The following is an 18884-nucleotide window of genomic DNA, read 5'->3' as shown; positions in this document are numbered from 1 at the left end:
TCCCAGTAGAAGCATTGCTCAGGGCAAAGGGTTTCTCCTAATTCTTCATCTCAAGTATAGGTAACCTGTCAGGCAAATGGTACCACTAGAGATAAAGCAATTAATTTATCCTAGCAGACCTTCCTGGTCCGTAAGGACCTTTCAAGCATGAAGAGCAATGGTAATGGCTGGAAGAGAGGTTGGTAGCCGGCAAGTTTGCAAGTGCAGTGCAATTATAGTAATCAAGGCGAGACATGATTTATACATGATTTTATGATCCATAGTCTTCAGTGGCAAAAATAGCTTAAGCTACTGCTGTTCCCTTGCTGTTTATACACACCTTGGCAGATATGCCAGCACAACTGCTTTTGTGGCTGTGCAATTAATATAATCAGAGAAACAGTCCAATTAAAGTAACCTGACCAAAAAAAAGACAAGATGTGGGAATTTTTTTGCTGTGTTGTTTCTGCAGAATTTCCCCAATGCAGTTCACTCTGCAGGTGCATAAATGCTTCTGTTGAAACAACAGGAGGGAAGAAGTGGGAATGAGCAGCTGAGACTCTTATTTCTTTGTTTAAAGTTTAAAGACCATGTAATGGGCTGCTACTTTGAAAGTTGAATACTCATCAACTTAACCCTGTAAGTTTGGGAAAGAAGCCGGAATTCTTGTGCTTATGTGCATATGATGCTTCTGACAAACTTTAATTGAAGATACTTGTTCTAATCTCTACAATGGGGTAGGACTATTATTGCGTTGCCAAACTGGCAGTGTAGTCTACTTGAGAAGAAAAGGCCCTACTGCTGCGTTAATGAGGTGCTGTTTATTCTGTATGTTGTTCTAAGCTACAATATCATTCTGAACTTTGGAAGCACTTTCAAGGTCACTATGGTACTACTTCATATAAATTTACTGTTCATGTTCAGAACCAGGTAAACTTGCTGTTCAAGCTTAGCACCTAAACCTGCAATACCCTTTGTCAGCTGCAATTTATATTCCATGTTGTCACCACTTTTTTTAATAACTATGGGAAGAGTTCCACCTATTTAGAATAATAAGTTTTAAAAGCAATTTTACATCCTAATTACTTACAACTCTCTGAAAGTTTTCATAGCAAATTTCATTTGAAATTATGTAAATGTGGTGATCTATATTTATGGAAATAACATTGCATAGTCTTCTAATAATGTTTTCAAACTCTTCTGAAACAGAATATGCCTTTTCACTCCGTTATTTGGCAAAATACATAGTCCTACTGCATTGCTATTTGTGGATATTAACTACATCAGTCTTGAGCTGGGAAACAAGATGAGGGAAATATAGATGCTATAATGCTCTGGGTTTGGGGGAATAAGATTGGTGTAGCAGCATTAAAGAGAACTTGTTTTCTTATCTCAGCTTTTTTTGTGGTGGGGATAATTATTTTTTTTTAATGATCCTGCTTAGAATTAAAATACAAACTTGCGAGTGTCTACCCTAAGGTCTTGGAAGTCATTTAAACAATTGTTATATCAGTGACCCTTAAATTTTAATAGATAAAAAGTCTATGGGGAGAAATTACTTTAATGTTTTTAATCACCTGAAACTTCTTTAACATCAGAAAGCTCTTTGCAGTACTGTTACTTTCAGTCTTTGCAGTATGATACTTAATCTTTCCACATGTCAGTACTTCCTTATATTGCCTGCAGATAAGGTTTTGCTTTTTTTTTTTGTTTAATCGTTGATACCCTTTGTTTCAATTTAACTTCAGAGAACTTAAGTGGCTTGTTTTATTTTTCTCTTTCCATTTGGAATAGTGTGCTCAGGGTTGAGCAAAATGTCAGTAAAATATGTAGAGAATCTTGTGGGTTTTTTTCCTCCTTATCTTTGACTGAAGACGGGTGAGAGATCTTCTGATTCACAAACTTAAATGTAAGGAACCCAAAGTACTTTAATACAGCTACCAGAAACTTTGGGTGCAGTTTTCCTGAAGTGTTACATACACTTCCATGGGAGGCTAGTGATAATGAGATGCCATCCAGTAAATTCAGTAGCCGCAGTTAATAATTTCTTTTTCCTAATATGTGACTTTTTTTTTTTTTTTTCTCTGCAGTTCTCAATCTATGAATAAACAGAAGTCAAGAGCACATAGGAGCAGGAACTGCATATTTCTTTATTTTCTGGGAACTGGTCTTTTTATGTCTACCTAATTAATAAAAACAGCAGCCACCCACAATATAAGACATACATTTTTAAATGCATTCGTAATATAAAAATGCAAATAATAAGGATCAAATCTCCAGTGACATGGAGGAAGAAAGTAAAGTTAATGATATGCAATGTGATTGCAGTGCACTGTGAAATATAGCTTTTTTTCATAGTGGTGATTTCCAATCACAATGATGATTTAAATCATAGCACACCACAATGGCAAAACTTCAGAGTCATTTTAAGTACTATATGAGAGTTTTAAATAAATGGATGTCAGAATGACTTATAAAACAATTATTCTGTTGCTGTAGGAAGTAACACTGAAGTTGCTGGAGGACTTGCATGTTTACCATGAAAATTATGTTTCAGTTCTGAGATGTCTTCATGTTTTCACATCTTCTCTTCCAAAGTATCCTTTGGGCAAGCAGGTGATGTACTGTTATTCCATTTTAGTGAAACACGGGTTTTTTGTTTCAAAGTATGACATCTGAATAAGTATTTATTCTTTCTCTTTGTTTACTATTCTGCTGCTTTGCCCCCTGCTTCTTAAAATGGAGACAGATGCTTTCTTGCTATGGGCAGAGGGTGGTTTCTTTAGTGGCGTGGATGATGCCTTGTCAGTCAACAGGAAGGAGTTTCCAGGAGGAGACAGATGCACAGATCAGCAAAAGAATCCACACATTGACTTTCCCACATCTGGGATTATCTCTATGCATTGCAGACAAATGTATACTCTTCTACCACCTATTAGCTTGGTAGTCAATTTCAGATTAAGAGACTGAGTTTTAGCAACTTCTGTACAGAATAAAATTATAGTAAGGGAACAGTGATAATTGCTCTTGATAGCCATATTGCTCTAATGTCATTAAATCCACCTTCTCATACTAAGTGATTTCTTCTTCCACTAGAAGAGCATGCATATTCTGTGCATGCACACTTGTCTGTTGGTTCTCAATGTATTCCACACTGTTACTAGAATCTGTCTCTAACTACAAAATCAGCATGGTTGTCCCAGTATTTGAGAATAAAAAGATGTTTGAGTTGGGGCATTTGGTTGGAGTTCCTCTCTGTTCTCTGCCGTTATTTTAATCTGAATGTTAGTTGTTTGAAACCTGGTGAAGAGCAACACAAACTCTAGCAACAATAGGAGCTTAGTTCTGTAAGATACTAAATGCTCTCATTTCTTTTGCAATCATTCTGCATCTCTGGAAAACAAATTCCAAAGAAATTATATATTACTTTGAAAAGCTTGTTGCAAGAGTTCCATGTTACTTTGTTTGTAAAACGCTTTATCCTTTCTTCACCTTCTGCATAACAGATCAGGGAGCTGCACTGTGCATGTTTGGAAAACCAAGTGTGGGAGACAGAGGAGTATGAGTCATCTCTTCAGCTAGCAAGGTGATTTTTTTTTTTTTCTTTTTCCATTTTGTTTTAATACCACTGTACACATGGAGGATATCAGTCATCGGTTATCCTGGAACTTAAAGCTGAGGATATTACCTGTTCGCAGCTAGTTGTAAGATTATTTGCAAGTATAATTGACTGCTGTTTTCACTTTGTTTTTCTACCATTTTTCATGAAACTCAACCAGGTTCTAATATCTCTTATGCCCTGAGTAATTATGCTAAAACCACTGAGATTACTGTGTGTGAATGAGAACATCAGTTGGGTTTTGTCTTTTAAAGTATGATTGTGTTAGATATTATCAACAAAATTACTAGTTTTAGTTGGCCTAAATTTTAATCTGTTGTGAAAATTGGAATCTGTTCCAAATGAGTAGCTGAGGCCTTTTTTTTTTTTTTTTTTTTTAATTGCTTTCCCCCTGCCTCCTTTGTCTAATAGTTTGTACAGGGACCGAGTTAATTTTTTGTGTTATTGTGAGCTTAGGACTGTAGGAGAGCCTACACTTCTGTTGTCTGTCAGCATTTAATATGGAAAAGTCATCTAAGCCAATTTTCTTAATAGAAAACCCTTCAATTGCGATGTTGCAGCTACAGACTTTTAAACGTGCTTTATCATGGCAGCTAGCTGTTTCCTGATCATAGCTGCATTCATTCAAACAATACATTGGTTCTGTCGCACAAGGAGCTGATGCAACACCGTTACTGTTACTGCCTCTTCAGGAGCCTCTGAGCTTTTGAGGTTTGATATGTCTGACAGTAAAACTGCATAGAAAAACCATGTCAGTGGTGGGTGGAGGCTAAGTTTCTGGGTTCATATACACATGGAAACATACTCTTCAAACTGTACCTTTGCCATACTGAGTGGTTCTTGTGCATTACCACTGTGCTACGTTCTTTACCCTCATCACTTTGAAAGGATTACATGCTTGATTTGTCATTTCTACAGTCTTTCCTTCTTAATCCTTCTCTGACTCTCCTGAATCCTGACAACACTTATCAACTCTTGCCCACAAATGTGTCATTTTGCTTTCCTGTACTGTCTGTTCTATAATCTCTAATAACTCTTGGCCCTTTTTTCCTCTCCTTTTTCTCCTCCTATGTTTAATTTGCTTTCTTCCATGCTGAATTCATCTGCCTCTTCTCCTGTATGAAAGTTGATGCTGCCACGAGAATCTGGCTTGCTCCTCCTGTATTTCTTATCTGTTTATCTCCCTCCTGTTTTTCCTCTGGTCCTGGCTCCCACTGTGGGAGCTTCTGATACAGTGATCACAGTCATTCCTTTCATTAGATAATTCTTCTTTTTTTTTCTTATTTATTCAGGAATTCTGTCATTTTTCTAACAAAACTCCTTCAACACAATTCTTTCAAATACTTCGGATTCTAGCTGTGATGCTTATTTATTTCAGCTTTTAATTTTAACTCTGTTTTCCATTTTACACATACTTCCTCTTGTCTCTGCTTTTTCTCCATAGACTCTTGCTGCTATCTTTTAGAAGAAAATTATAAAACATTATCTTTCCCCTTCTACTCACAATCTTCTTTTTTTTCCCCTTTGCTCAGGTATGGAAGTTATTCAGTGTTCCTTAATATCTCTGATTTCCCAGGGGCTAGATCACCTGTTGATATGCTTATGTTCACCCTTTCCCATTCCTTATTCTTCTTTTCAATGTTTTTCTGGAGTCCAAATTTTTTCCTTGTATTTAGAAAGTAAAAAATAGAGAAGCTTTTGATGAGCTTATTTCTCGACTTCTAACAAAGTCTCTCTTTTGCCCTTCATGAATTATGTTTGAATGTGGGGGTTTCAGTTGTTGCATTGAGTTCCTTTTGTGGTTGGTTGGTTGTTTCCCTATTGCAGCCTTTCCTTGGACTGGCTTTTATCGCTTCTGCTAAAAAGCGCTCTCCCCAAAGATGGTGTTTCAGGTGATCTAACTTTAGCAATCTAGCCAATAGTTATTCTACTTTAATGTAGTTGTCTAGAAATATCTAGTCCACATTGCATTAACCCAATCAGAAGAGAGATAAGATTAAGAGATGTTGGAGACTGTCTCACTTGATTGGTTATTGGGAGCTAACTGGCTGGGACATTTGGTCAAGATTTTAGGTGGCAAAACTTTGAGGACTGTCTGACCTATTGTCTTCTGTCTAGATACTGGACTCTGGTTTTGTCTGCTAATCATTGATGCCATTTGTCACATACTGTTTATTACAGTCCTGCCCTTCTGTGACTGTTGTCATTTTGTTGTTGACCAATCTCTGTTATCACTTCTTCAGACGATTCCCCACTTCAGCATTCAGAAGGAGTTTCTATGGACCTCATCCTAGCTTCCTTTCTTCTCTTTCATAACTTGTCTCTGAATAATGACACAGATTTACTTACTGTCTTCAGATGAACTGAGATCTTCCTTTCTGCTTTAAGCCTGTCTCTTAACTGAATTAAAATCTTAATCCCACTCTCTGATACCCGGCATACCTTGCAGTAATCTCAAACCCAAAAGGTTGAAAAGGATCCTTTACTGTTTCCTGGTGTGTGATAACCATCCTCTTGCCTGTTCTTTGGGCCCTGTAATCCCATTGTTGTCATAAATAACTTTTTCTAGAACTTGCAGCTTCTTTTTGAATAACATTACTAAAATAAATTTGTTCTTTCCCATTCACAGATCTCCAAATCTGGTTATCCTCTCTCCATCTTAGGTGTTTAATTATTGGAGTGTTTTGTCTGGCCTGGAAGAAGGCTATCTTGTTTACCCATTATATTTTACATGACAGTTCAAAATGTTTTCTAGTGTTTTGTGTGGTCAAGGGTCACCCTTCCTGTTGTTAACTCCTGATGCTTTTCTTTAAAAGACAAGTGTATCTGAAGGCAACACCTGACTTGAAAAAATCCATAACCCTGAATCGGATAAACTGAAGTTTCAAATTCTAGCCTTTACAAGCATTTAGCATCAACTGCTACTTAGAATCTAGAGCTCAAATTTCAATTGCCCCTCCAGACATCCATAAAGCTTCCCTAGCCTCTTCTAAATTCTTTTTTAAAACTCTCTTAGTCAATGTTTAGGTAGCTAATACGGAGACCAACTGCCTGACACACTGATTGATTGATTACGATCATTTCATTCTTTTGTCATGCTCCCTTTTTTGCATAGCTGTGTTTCTTATGTCTTCTAAAATCCTTAAACTATTAGCACCTTTGTTTTGTATAAGACAAAGCAAAAGCACAAGAAGAGGCTGGGAAGGGCTCCTGGTAACAGTGGCTATGATTGTTCAGAACCACTGTTTAGCAATGGGAACTTCTCCCACTGCATGAAGAAAGTTACATGCATGTGTAATGGTACTGGCTTGATGCAATAACTGTAATTCTGGATTTCATTTGTGGATATTTGCAAGGACTTGCTTTGATATCTTTTAAATGAAGGTTCTGAGACTGAGCAGTGCTTGGTGACATTTATAAAATACGCTAATACATAATTAAAAGTAAGTAAATGCTAGGCTGGAGGTTGGGCTAGATGATCTCAAGAGGTCCTTTCCAACCTAAATGATTCTGGGATTCTAGTGGTGGTTAGGTTTATAGCATAGGTTATAGGTTTATAGGTTTTTATACAGAAAAGAGCAATTTGGATTTTGTTTGAGAATCGTGCTGAATCACAAAGAGTAATGGATTTTGTGGATGTGTGAATACATACTAATCTGATTTTTTTTTTTTTTTTTTTTTACCATTTCATTTATCGTTCTTGGGAATGAGTTATGAACCCTAACATACTTTTTTTTTTTTTTTTTAAATCTGACTCTCAGTTTCAAAAATTATAAAACTGTATCCAGCAAGTGTTTTTAGGTAGAGTATCAGAAAAGCTATCATTGTCACTTCTGCAGGAAAATGTGAAGGACATCTATTCAAGTTGATTTATTTCTGTTAATGACAGCAAGGAAAAAAACTTACTTACTGCAAGACTGAATGCTTGAAATCTTGGAGGTTTGCTCTTTTAAAAGGAGTTTTTCAAATTATTTTTTAACTTCAACTAAGAACGTTGAAAGCTGTTTCATCATTCTGTGGTTCAACTTCAGCCAACAATTGTGTCTTTTAGGATGTTGAATAAGTCTGATTTGGTAACCATGCTTCAACAATGTGTGGAAATTTTTGTGTCATCTTCTGGAAAGGAGTTTGATAAGACAGTAGAGAAGTTGAAGGATTTCTTGACCCAGTTTCAGAAACTAGAAGGTGGGTGTGTACCTTCATACATTCCATTGCAGATTATACAAAAGCTGTTTTATAATCTGACCAATGGGGATAATTTTCCCTGGTAATATCCTGTCATTGTATCAAACCATCAGATTTTTCCGGATTGTTTTTTTAAATACATGCACAAAATCAGGAGATGTTTATATTCTTCATTGGTACGTGGTTCATGGTTTTAATAATACGGAAGAGTGATGTAAGATAAGAAATTGGACAGATCAGCAAACATTACTCACTAAATCTGTCATACGTATATTTGGAGCATTTTACCAGATGTTGCAATCATTGAAAACATTTAACAAATAAAAACAGATATTGAATGCTAAATAGGAGCAGACTTCCTTATGGCATGGTATTTAATCCAGATGTATATAAAGTTCTTTCACGGGCACCTTCAGTTAAATTCATGTAAGAGCTAGGATACCAAGTGCCAGTTGTCAGGGCTCTGCTGACATGCTGTAACTTGTCAGGCCCGTATATTTGATTGTTCATTGTAGAGGACATATTTGAAAGTTTAGTAAGGCAAATGAGTAGCAGCCTTCCATCTTTCAGAGGCAGGTTAACAGAAACTGCTGTATTCCTTCTGTAATAGGAATATGACATACTCCAGCATTCTTCTGGAATAGGAATTCTGTTGCTTCCCCTGAACTACGGAGAAGTGCTCCCCTATGATTCCCTTTTGAAGATGAAGTGGTTATCATCTGGTCTGTTTTATGCATATTAAATTAAGTTCATTATCAGTGTGCTTGCCACCCAGCATTTGGACAAGTAGGCAATAAGCCACCAAATGCAATCTAATATTAATTAAAGTAGTCATGTAATGCTCTAGCGTTAACTGAGGCTTGTTTAGAAGAATTGGGTCTTGCCTGTACCATGCATTTTTGAATAGATGTAGTAATAGCAGGGCTGTGGTACAGGAAATAGGTGATCACTTTGAAAAAGCTGTATATGTCACTGAAGATACCGGCGCTGAAGAATCTGAGCTATGATGGAAAACCTAAAGGTTCATCTAGCTTGGAAAAAAAGAATTGAAGCAAAAGGCTTTTAAGTAGTTGGATTTCTACCTTGAGGGAATAAATAAAAAAAGAACTTTGGGAATTCAGGGACATGCAGAACTATAAAACAAAAAAGGCAGTATTTATTTTCATTTAGTATTTGAAGATGTTTTTAAAGCAGAGAACGTCTAATGAATCCATGAATGATCTTAGTTTGTTTTCAAAGCGGATTTGAGCTATAATGAAAAAGTGAGAAGGGGAAGTTAAGATAAACTTTACACAAATAGGTTGCTGAGTTAGGTGACTTCTTCCTGTATGTTTCTGTGATTGCGTTGTTGGTGGGAGTTTTCAGAAGTCTGGCAAAAATGTTATGTACCCAAATCTCCCACAGAGCCCCTCCAGTGAAAGGATAGTCCAAAATTTTTTTTTTTTTTTTTTTTAAAAACAACAAATTCTATCTTCCCAACTGCCTTATGAACTGGAAAAAAATAAAAACATGAAGCTTAAAGAAACAAAATATCCTTATGTTCAGTGTATTTTGAGCTGAAGGATTTCATAAAAAAATCTCTCAAAATATTATCAGTGTAGTAGTGGAGGGAGGAAGTTCTCTGTTTTGAAGTCTTCAACACAAATACAGATGTCCACAGGGCACTGGAAAATACCAACTCATTCTACGTAGGTCACCAAAAAGCTTTTATATATCGTGATTGTCACTGCTGATTGGATATTTACATGTGATCCATAGGTGGAATCTCCATCTTATTACCATCTTCATAAGTAAGGCAAGAAATCTAGTTACCTTTTGTTTTGATTTGAGTATCACTCATACTGGCATTGATTGTGCTTTGGGAGTTTTTGCTTCTTTGTTTTTACCTAAAAATTACTAATTATTGGTGCAATTGATCAACAAACTACATGGCTATGAAAACAAACTTCTGTTATAAATTAAGATGAGAATAAAACTGGGCAATGAAATACCTTAGCACACTTTTGGTTTGCTGCTCTGGTTGCAGTTTCTTGGTTAAGTACGGAGAACTCATTTCTTTTGTAGGTTTTTTTTGCATGAGAAGGAAAAAATATGCAGTGTATGGCTTTTTGAACACTCTTAAAAGCATCAGGAGTATCTAGTGCTAATCTGTCCAACTTAGAAATGTTGAGTATGACATAAGTGGAATTCAAGTGATGTGCAAGGCTTGTGCTGGATCTTTGCTCAGGGCTGAATTGCTTCGGTTACTTAATTACTGTTGGTTAAGCTGCACTGCAGACTCCTTTTTTAACAATCTTTTACAAGGTGTAAGACTCAAAAGCTACCTGTGTTTGGGTCTATGTGAACAAGTAACTGAACACTTCTCGGATTGCTTGGGTTAGGGGGTTTATATAGGTAGTCAGGAAAAGTTTACCCCACATATCAAACATTAGTTTTGTTCTAAAGCAGAAGCTTTCCAAGAACGAGATGTGTCCGTATCGTCACAAAAGGAGCTCCAGAAGAAGACAGACCTTTATCATCTTCAGAAGGTTAGGCCTACGTAGGCTTTACTGACTAGTTCCTTAACTGAATCTTTTAAGATGTAATTGTCCATGGTTAGTTCTTCCCAGCTTGCTGGAGCTCTGAGTAAAGGTTGTGTATAAGTAACTCTTCTTAAAAATGAATGAATAAGTACCAACTATGTATGTCAGGCCCAGCTGACGCATAGAAAATATCTGTCATAAACTAGGATTTTAAAATGCAAATTAGGGGGTTTCTTCTTACTTAACTTGTAAATTACACATTCTGCCTAACATGTATTTCTTTGAAATTCCCAAACTCCTACCAGTTTGAGAACTGAATACACTGGCCTAAATAAAAATAACTGCACGATCACACTTTCAAACATCATCAGTGAAGACATGCCAGCAAAAATTAATTATACATGTTAAACATATAGATTGTGTTCTCCAGAGAATAACTACCTCCCATGTAGTTTTATGCACCACTTTTTTTTAAAGACTTTGTTGGAGTTGAAGGAATCAAGGCGGTCTAAGAAACTGACGAAGTTTGAAATGCTTCGTTTTGAAGTTGTTGACTATATAGACAGTCTTGTAAGGTGAGCTTTCCTGTTTTATATTCCTGCATTAGTTTGCACCATAAGTTGCAAGAGAAATTTTGCTAATGTTAATCTTGTCAAAATTGTGTCTTGGTCCCTGCAGTATGAAGCACACTTTTTTTTTTTTTTCCCCTTCCTATTCTTTCTTTGATGGGGGCTCTAAAAATAATAATTAACCCCCCCCCCCCTTTTCCATAGATTAGTAGAAGTAATTGGCACATGAATTGACCAACTTTGGCTACAGAAAAAAGTGAAGGGAGGACTGGGTATATGTGACAAAATAAAGTCAAGGGTTTTTACCCTAATCTTTGCTGATCTGTTCTACTTAGCAAACTGTATAGATGTCAAGTGTGATATCCTATCCATTTTGGGAACTGTTTTGGTGAGCAAAGCATAGAAGATTAGGGTTTTGAAGGCAGCTCTGTAGCAGAAAATGTGAAAGGCTTGGGGTGGGGGAAGAGATGAAAGCACTTGTTAATTATAGAGCCTTGGCAGGGGGAGGTAGAGAAGCTAACAGAGGTATGACTGTGCCAAGAAAAAAGCTTCAAATATGAAGACAAAGATGAGCAGAGACTCATCAGGAGGCCTCAAGATGGATAAGCAAGATCTGTGGAGTATATCACTCATGTTAGCGTTTCGCCTGCTGCCCTTATTTTTTAAATTGTCAGTGGCCCAGCTAGAGTTCTATGCTAAATCCATTAGATGTAGAGTTGATAATAACTGACTTCCCTGCTTAAAAGTTGATTTCAGCACTGTTCCTCTTGTTTTTTCAAAGATTTGTCAGTATTGGTTGGGAAACATACATTCTTGTCTACTGCGGTCAGAGACTGCAGTAGACTTCTGTTGTTTCCCTTAAGGTAAAGCTTGTATCTCCCTTCCTTCCCCCACGCCTCGTGTTGCTTTTTCAGAAATTACCTTGTTCCTGCAGACCACAAGACTCTGCATGAGATAGTGTATTTCAACACAGCCAGTGTCCTCCGTGAGCACTTGAATGCTGCCCCGAGGATTGCACTTCATACAGCTTTAAATAACCCATACTGCTACCTGAAGGTAAGAAACAAATAAGTTGTTTGTGGTGCTGGAGTAGGTTCTGAAGGCTACACATGAGGATGATGTGTAAGGCTTAGTTTTGCTGTTTCATGAAGCTTGGCACACATTCAGCTGTTTTGCAGAGAACCAGCAAGTTAGCGTTGATAAGCAACTGGGGACTTTGCAAAGAGCTAGGGAATCTGCCTGGCTGAAATAAAGCAGCTAATTATGGAAAGAGTTCTATATGGGGAATCCATTTTCCAGAGCCTAGTCATGCTCTTTTCTTTCTCCTGTAGATGTACGCTAAGAAAAGTCATTTTGTCCTCCATTACAAAAGCGATGACTGTCTATGGGGAAAAATACAGTGTGGCTCTTTCCAGAGACTTTCTTTACAGGGCTGGTGCTTAGTCCTCACTGTGTAGACTTGCTGTAAGGTGAAGGCTGTGTTCAGGCGGAGTGATGACATTAACAACAGCTTAAATACAGGATATTTAAAGGAGTCCTTTGTTTTTCTTTTTACATTTATTTTAATGTGTGTTGTGTATTGACATCCTATCTTTTCCGAGTCCAAGAAAAGGATTGTCGTTGATTCTTTTAGTTAACCGTGCCCTTTTCTAGAGAAGAAAAGCAGCCCCTTTTCCACTTCTTTCATAAATCAAATTCACAGGATGACTGAAAGAAAGAAATAGAGCAAGATTTGGAAAAGGAGTGAACATACTTTTTTTTTCCTCTCTTTTTTTTTTTTTCCTTGATTATAGATGCTGATTGGAGTTATCCTCATGCTCTAACATTTCCCTTAAAAATGTCATTACAGTTTTGAAGAAAACATGGTTGTAGCTGTATCTGAGTGATTATATGTTACTTGAGTCACAGCCAACATTTATCAGGAATCATACTTGATAAAGTCCAGTCTTTGAAATCTACAACCTGATTCATATTGGGTTTGTTGGCACTGTGCCTCTATTTGAATGAGGGTTGTCAGTTTTGCTGTGTGCAGGAGTTATTTCTAAAACCGCTTGAAGAGCTTATTTGTGAAAACAGTAGTTAGCAAGTGGGCTACCATTAAAGAGACCTAATATGAACCCCATTAATTTATATTTTTAGAAAACCTGTAAAAATATAGATTAGGAGAGCTAGCAAAATCTACCCACTGATGGGTTTAATAAGTATTCTCTTTGATGAGTTGACAGGATTTAAAGCCCTCTGTCATCCTGCACTTTGTTCTTTGACATAGTTTAACATATTTCCGATGTTTTCTGAGTAGATTGTGAAGGTTTGGCATGGTTTCTAACAGCAGCAGTATTGGCTGAGTACCTTGCTTAGCATTTTAATCCATGTGAGTCAAATAAGTATTTTTACTTAATTGTATCCATGACTTCTGCATGGCTTGTACTTTCCTGGGCCATGACCAGAGCAAAGTTCTCTAGAGCTGTTCCTTCCAGAAGGCTAGGACAGAAAAGGATCTGCTTCAGTGGAGTACCAGCAAATTATTAATGTGTGATGCATTTCTTACAGGAATCCAGTCCAGTTATTTATTTAGCAAAATGTGAACGAAGAATCATATTTACCCTGAAAAAAATACCCACCAAAAAAAGTGTAATTCTGTTTTCACTGATCCCTTGAAAATTGAACAAGTTGTAACTTGGAATACCAGCACGGCACTGCTTAGTATTGTGTCAGCACAAGGAAATCTGATCTTCAATCTTCCTGGGATTTAGATGGTCATACAAGTTTTGTTCTTGACCTTGGGTAAGAAGGGCGATTTTTTTTTACATTGATCTCAAGAAATGAGCCCTATTACCCATGAAGATAACTTTGATTGCTATGAAACGAAAATCCTTGAGTTGGAATTAAGCTCCCATATCAGGGGGAGGGGATACTAGTATTTGGTCCTTGGGAAAGGCAGTAACATTGATTCCAGGGCAAGGTACAAGTCTGTCCTCAGTCTAGCCTCTGGGGGCAGGGTCAAGCAAGAGAAACATCATCAGTGTTCTGGGTTGTTCCCGCTCCCATACTCTTCTCTTTCTGAAAGAGCACCTCTGTGCTGTACAGCTGGTTTCACGACTGGCTGCTCGTTCTAGGGCAGCTTCCTGCTTGTCAGTCTAGTTATTTCCTATCGGGGACAACGCGTGCGCTGCTGCCTCAGGAAGCTGAGGTTTCCCTGCACGCAGCTGCAGCTCCCTCCCGCTATGCTGTAAAGACTTGGCCTAGTTATCACAAGTGAGGCTGAATTCTTTAGGTACTGGCAGAAACTCTGCACTGCCAATCCATAACACCTTCCCTGGATCATTCTTGGCATTTGCCTGTGGTCCAGCTAGATATTAATTTCTACAGATGAACCTGTTCCAGGAGAGTGCAGTTGCTCTAGAAGTTGCATCCTCTCTTGGCTGTGCTAACTGTTCTGACCTTAAGATTAGAAAATCAATGCAAAGTGTAGGAAGCCACAGAGTTAGAAGTAGCAGAGGGGAAAAGAAAAAAGCGTAGGGTTATCCCTGTGGGCAGTAGCGAGCCACTACATCAGCCAGAAGGTGTAACTTCACCTGTGCCAGTTAGTAACACAGTAGTATTTGAAACTATTACGGTATGTTCCTGAATTATAGTCTGGTAAATTAATGTCTGGAGTGTAACATTTTGAGGGTTTAGCCACGTTACTCTGAATTTATCTGGAGACCATCTGAACTGAACTGACAGACATTAACGTAAGGTCTGCAGCTTTTGTGTTCCATTTACAGAATAAATAAACTTGAAAATTGTTAGGCTTTCTGGAAATTGTGAAATGTCTCATACGTGCTAGAGTCCAAACTGAATCTGAGCCTCAGAAATTGCAGGGATTGAGATCTATGAAATGTAAGCTACAGATTCTCGAGCAAAGTTACATTCTTTGCCCAACCTTCTTTCCTATCTTGAAAAGCATTTATTTATGAAGGTATTCTTTCTAGGGCTTTATAGACTTCCCAAAAGTAACTGGCACATTTTAGTAGCATGTAAAAGTTATTTTAGCAAAAATTTCTGTGCACTGAAAGGAACAATCAGTGGTTGTTTTCATGTTAAGACAGCTGGCTTCTTTGAGTGCATGAAACTGAAAAAAAAATTATGAACTGTTATGAAATGTTGTAAATTTCTGTAGCTCTACAGAGACTTTTGCTTCTGGCTCAAGTGGCTTTTTTACTTCTCAAGTAAATGGTTCAGTGCTGATGACCTGAATTTCCTGACATATAGTTTGTGAGAAATCAGACTTTTGCCTTTATAGGTGCTGAGTTTCAAGCCAGAGAGAAACGATTGTTACATTTCAAAGATAAAACTCTGAGATTAGAGAAGCAATTCTGCTTTTTACTGCATCTGGTAGATCTATACTAAGACTTCCTCTTTCCTTTTGGGGGTGTGGGGGGGAAGGGATACTTTTCTGTTTTCTACACACTACAGTGTGAGGCAAATCATGACTGGTTTCTTTTCCTGAATCCACAGAACAGAGTATCTCTCTCCAATATGTAAATAGAACTAGCAAAAGAATTGGGGAAAAGCCTAATCACATAATCACTCATTAGAGACTGCATAAGTGTACAAAATTGTAGAAGGAACACCAGGAGTTAATTACCTAGGAGGTTTTTTGTTGTGGGTGTTTTGTTTGTGTTGTGGGTTTTTTTTTAATGGTATGTTTTCTTACTTTCCTGGGTTTGGTTTTTTTTTTTCCTTTGTACCACTACTTGCCATTAAACACACATCCAGTAAACATTTGGTTAAAATACCTACTATGTGAATTTCCTGAAATAATGTTATATGTAGCCCTAGAGATTGTTCAAGATTAAAAACTGATCGAAGTTACTGCTTTCATTTTTTTTTCATCAGAATCAAGCTTTGAAAAGTGATGGAGGAAGCATTTCTAATAAAGCTCCTGACATATGCATAGTGTATAAACTTCATTTGGAGTGTGGCAGATTGATTAATCTCGTTGATTGGTTAGAGGTATGTTGACAATGCAAACAGTGCCTTCACCTGCTTTCAGTATTCTGATTTATCTTTATGCTGCATGTCTGCTTTTCTTTAGTGCCCCTTTTCACAGCTTAAATCATGGCATTCCTTAGTCGCGCCTGTGCAAGAACACACAGTAACTCTAATGACCAGCCCACAGAGTCTTCCTCTGACTACTGTGAATCATTTATTTTCAGTATTATTACTCCATGATTAAAATCTTTTGCTTCTGCTTCTATTTTATGCTCGGCACAGATCAGATTTTATTCTTCACAAAGCTAGCTTTAAGTTTTCTGTGACACTTTTATGGAAACAGGCAAGTGCTGCTGCTTGGCAAGTGTGGGGCTCTTCGAGAGAATGCTTGTGCTAGGGCAGAACAAAGGTCCTTCTAGCCCGATATCCTGTCTCATACTGTGACCAAAAGCAGAGAGAATATAACAAGAGAACCTACATTAATATGATACATTCTCCACATACTCCCTAGCTAACAATCATGTTTTAGCTCTAGAGTTTCTTTAATTGGAATGGTTTCTCTGTATTTTGTAAGCCTACCTGGATTACATTACCAATATAACTTTTTAGCAGCCACAGCATCCTCTGGCAAGACATTCCATAGCATAACTACATGCAGTGCAAAGGACATGCCTTTTACTTGTTCTGAGTATGTTTTATTTGCTGCTGCCTTGTTTGTGTATTGGAAATAAAAGTGGACAGAAGATTCCTAACCAGCCTCTTGCTATCCCTCAACTTTATAATTTCTTCACAGCCAACTTAGCTCCTTCATTTTTCCAGAATGTTTAAGCAGTCATGCTTTGAGAACACTTTTCAGTTCGGTATTTTTTTCTGAGTCAGGGACCAGAACTATATTGGGATTTAAAATGCAGGCACACAAGTTCATGGAGTGATGTCTTTTCATTCCATATTCCTGCCATGGTAATATGTAACTTTGCTTGCTCTTGATTGCTGCTGACCTGACATTCTCATGGAGTTACTGTTCCAAGATCTCATTCCTCCTGAGTGATAGTCATCAGCTCAGAGCTTTTTTTTTTTTTTTTTTTTTTTTAATATGCAGCTCTGTCTATGAAATGTGTTAAATCTCTGCTGCTTTTCCCCTTCTAGGCTTTCTCAACTGTGGTGATGGCAGCTGAGGGACCAAATGCAGATGCAGCTTCCTCAGACCAGGTGGATGATATTATCCAGTATCCTTTCTTCATTTCTCTCAAGTTTGACATTCAAATGCTTACAGGATTAATGAACCAGGATTTTTAAAATACAGCTTAATGTGCACGGATAACTAATTCCAGAAAAATTAAACTAGTCGTCGTAACAGCCTTAATGTACTGAAAATGTCACAGAAATAGATCAGCTGAAATAGTTGGGCTGGGGGCAGTGAGGTAAGAGAGCAGCTTTTGTCCATAGGAGGTGTTTGGGTCTGAAACAGAACCAACAGTCCTTAAAAACCAGTTGAACTATTCTAATTGGTTAAGTCATCTGAGAGTTGGTACAGCTGCTGTATAGGGGGAGAGCATTACTGGGGAACAGATGATAGGATAGCTGTGACCTAGAGAGCAGATGGAGAAATAGAGACAGGTTATTATGAGGAAGACAGAAGCATTAGCAGAGGAAATGATTACAGAAGTAGTGTCTCTGTAGAAGTCATGAGTTCTAGTACCTTAGAGTTGAGAATTTTAGTTCCCACAAAACATCCGTTCTGCTTCTCACTTTGTCCTGATACTTAACTGAGGTCTGCAAAATATTTAAAGGACGAGCATTAGAACCAACTCATGGCTACAACAGTAGTGCTGCCACAGAAAAGAGATGAATAGTTGTACAAAAGGAGTCTTAACTACAGGAAGAATATTTATATGGTCTAATACTACACCTAGCTTTCCTTTATTATAAGGCCCTTCTGTTTTTACAAGCTCCACTGGTAATAAATACAAAACTAAATTCTCTATTTAACTCAAGGATATATAGCTGTGTGTCAGGAAGGCAGCAAGAAAGGTATAGTGAATAGCAAGTAACGAAAAGGCGGTGCTGTTTTATGAAACCTCAAAAAAACCCTCTACAATTATCTATCTTCCCTTTTTTTGTCAAGGGCCGTGGAAGTATAAATTCTTTCTTCTTAGACACTACAAAAATAATATCTTTGTAGGCTTTAAGCTTCTCCTAGCAGTTGGGAAAGGAAGTCTTCCTTTGTTGCCACATTGTATACATGTAGCAAAAGAAATACTGATTAGATTGAAGATTTGTGCTTCTGTAGGCAGATGATGCTCTGCACTTATTTCCAACATTTTTAGTGTGCAACACAACATTTTGTGTAATCTGTGCTTCCCATGACTTAGAAATCTTCACCTCCTAGAGAGAACAGTGTCTCTTATCAATATGTGTCATAAAAAAGTATACTCCCTTTCCTTTACTGAAATGTCCAGTGCTCGTTTTATTCGAGCCGTTTCTGAACTAGAACTCTTAGGCTTCATAAAGCCTAGCAAGCAGAAAACTGACCACGTGGCAAGGTTGACATGGGGAGGCTGTTAATGTGCCACCGAGATCTTAATAAACCTGTTCTTTCTAACATTGTGCAATGGCTGTGTTCCCACTAAACTAGTCCTCGCTAACTTTGCATACTGAGTCAAAGTCAACGATGCCTGAATGTTGTGAGATACATTCCGAGTGCCTGGATAGGCTTGAATAGCAATGTTGTTGTTTTAATACTCAGCCTCCCTGTGTAATGTACTGCTCTATTAATGCTCATGTTCCAAATATGGTATTGTTGTGCCAGTTTTAATCTTCTTTGATGTGTGATATTTAACACTATACTGATACAATTCAGGCTAGCAAGCCAAAAGGACAACACTGGCTGTGTAAGCTGCAGAAGTGATGAAGCAGTATTATTAACTTGCTTATAAGCTGACAGGATTTGAGTCATCATTATGAAATGCCTTCCAGATCCTTTAACTACAGATTTAAAAATAAATAAAGCCAGTATGCTAAAAAAGACAATAA

At 37.5% G+C, this 18884-nt stretch overlaps 1 protein-coding gene across 8 annotated transcripts in view; it reads left to right on the top strand.

Moving 5' to 3' along the window:
* The window catches only part of ORC3 (origin recognition complex subunit 3), a 39809-nt gene extending 20925 nt beyond the window's left edge, over positions 1-18884 (top strand). For 5 of the 8 annotated variants that reach the window (XM_030040311.2, XM_030040348.2, XM_030040339.2 and 2 more), the window contains 9 exons: positions 2479-2595; positions 3486-3565; positions 7650-7783; positions 10229-10311; positions 10783-10880; positions 11789-11930; positions 15756-15872; positions 16998-17077; positions 18311-18884. In XM_030040311.2, coding sequence (XP_029896171.1) covers positions 2479-2595; positions 3486-3565; positions 7650-7783; positions 10229-10311; positions 10783-10880; positions 11789-11930; positions 15756-15872; positions 16998-17077; positions 18311-18416 — 957 coding nt within the window. In that variant the 3' untranslated portion in view covers positions 18417-18884. Of the gene's footprint in view, positions 1-2478; positions 2596-3485; positions 3566-7649; positions 7784-10228; positions 10312-10782; positions 10881-11788; positions 11931-15755; positions 15873-16997; positions 17078-18310 lie in introns of those variants that run through there. The other 3 variants (XM_030040320.2, XM_041118630.1, XM_041118633.1) reach the window with 3 other exon arrangements.

This window comes from Aquila chrysaetos, chromosome 2 (genome assembly GCF_900496995.4).
Source record: "Aquila chrysaetos chrysaetos chromosome 2, bAquChr1.4, whole genome shotgun sequence".
In the NCBI taxonomy this organism is placed as follows: Eukaryota; Metazoa; Chordata; class Aves; order Accipitriformes; family Accipitridae; genus Aquila; species Aquila chrysaetos.
This window is presented reverse-complemented; position numbering and strand designations above follow the sequence as displayed.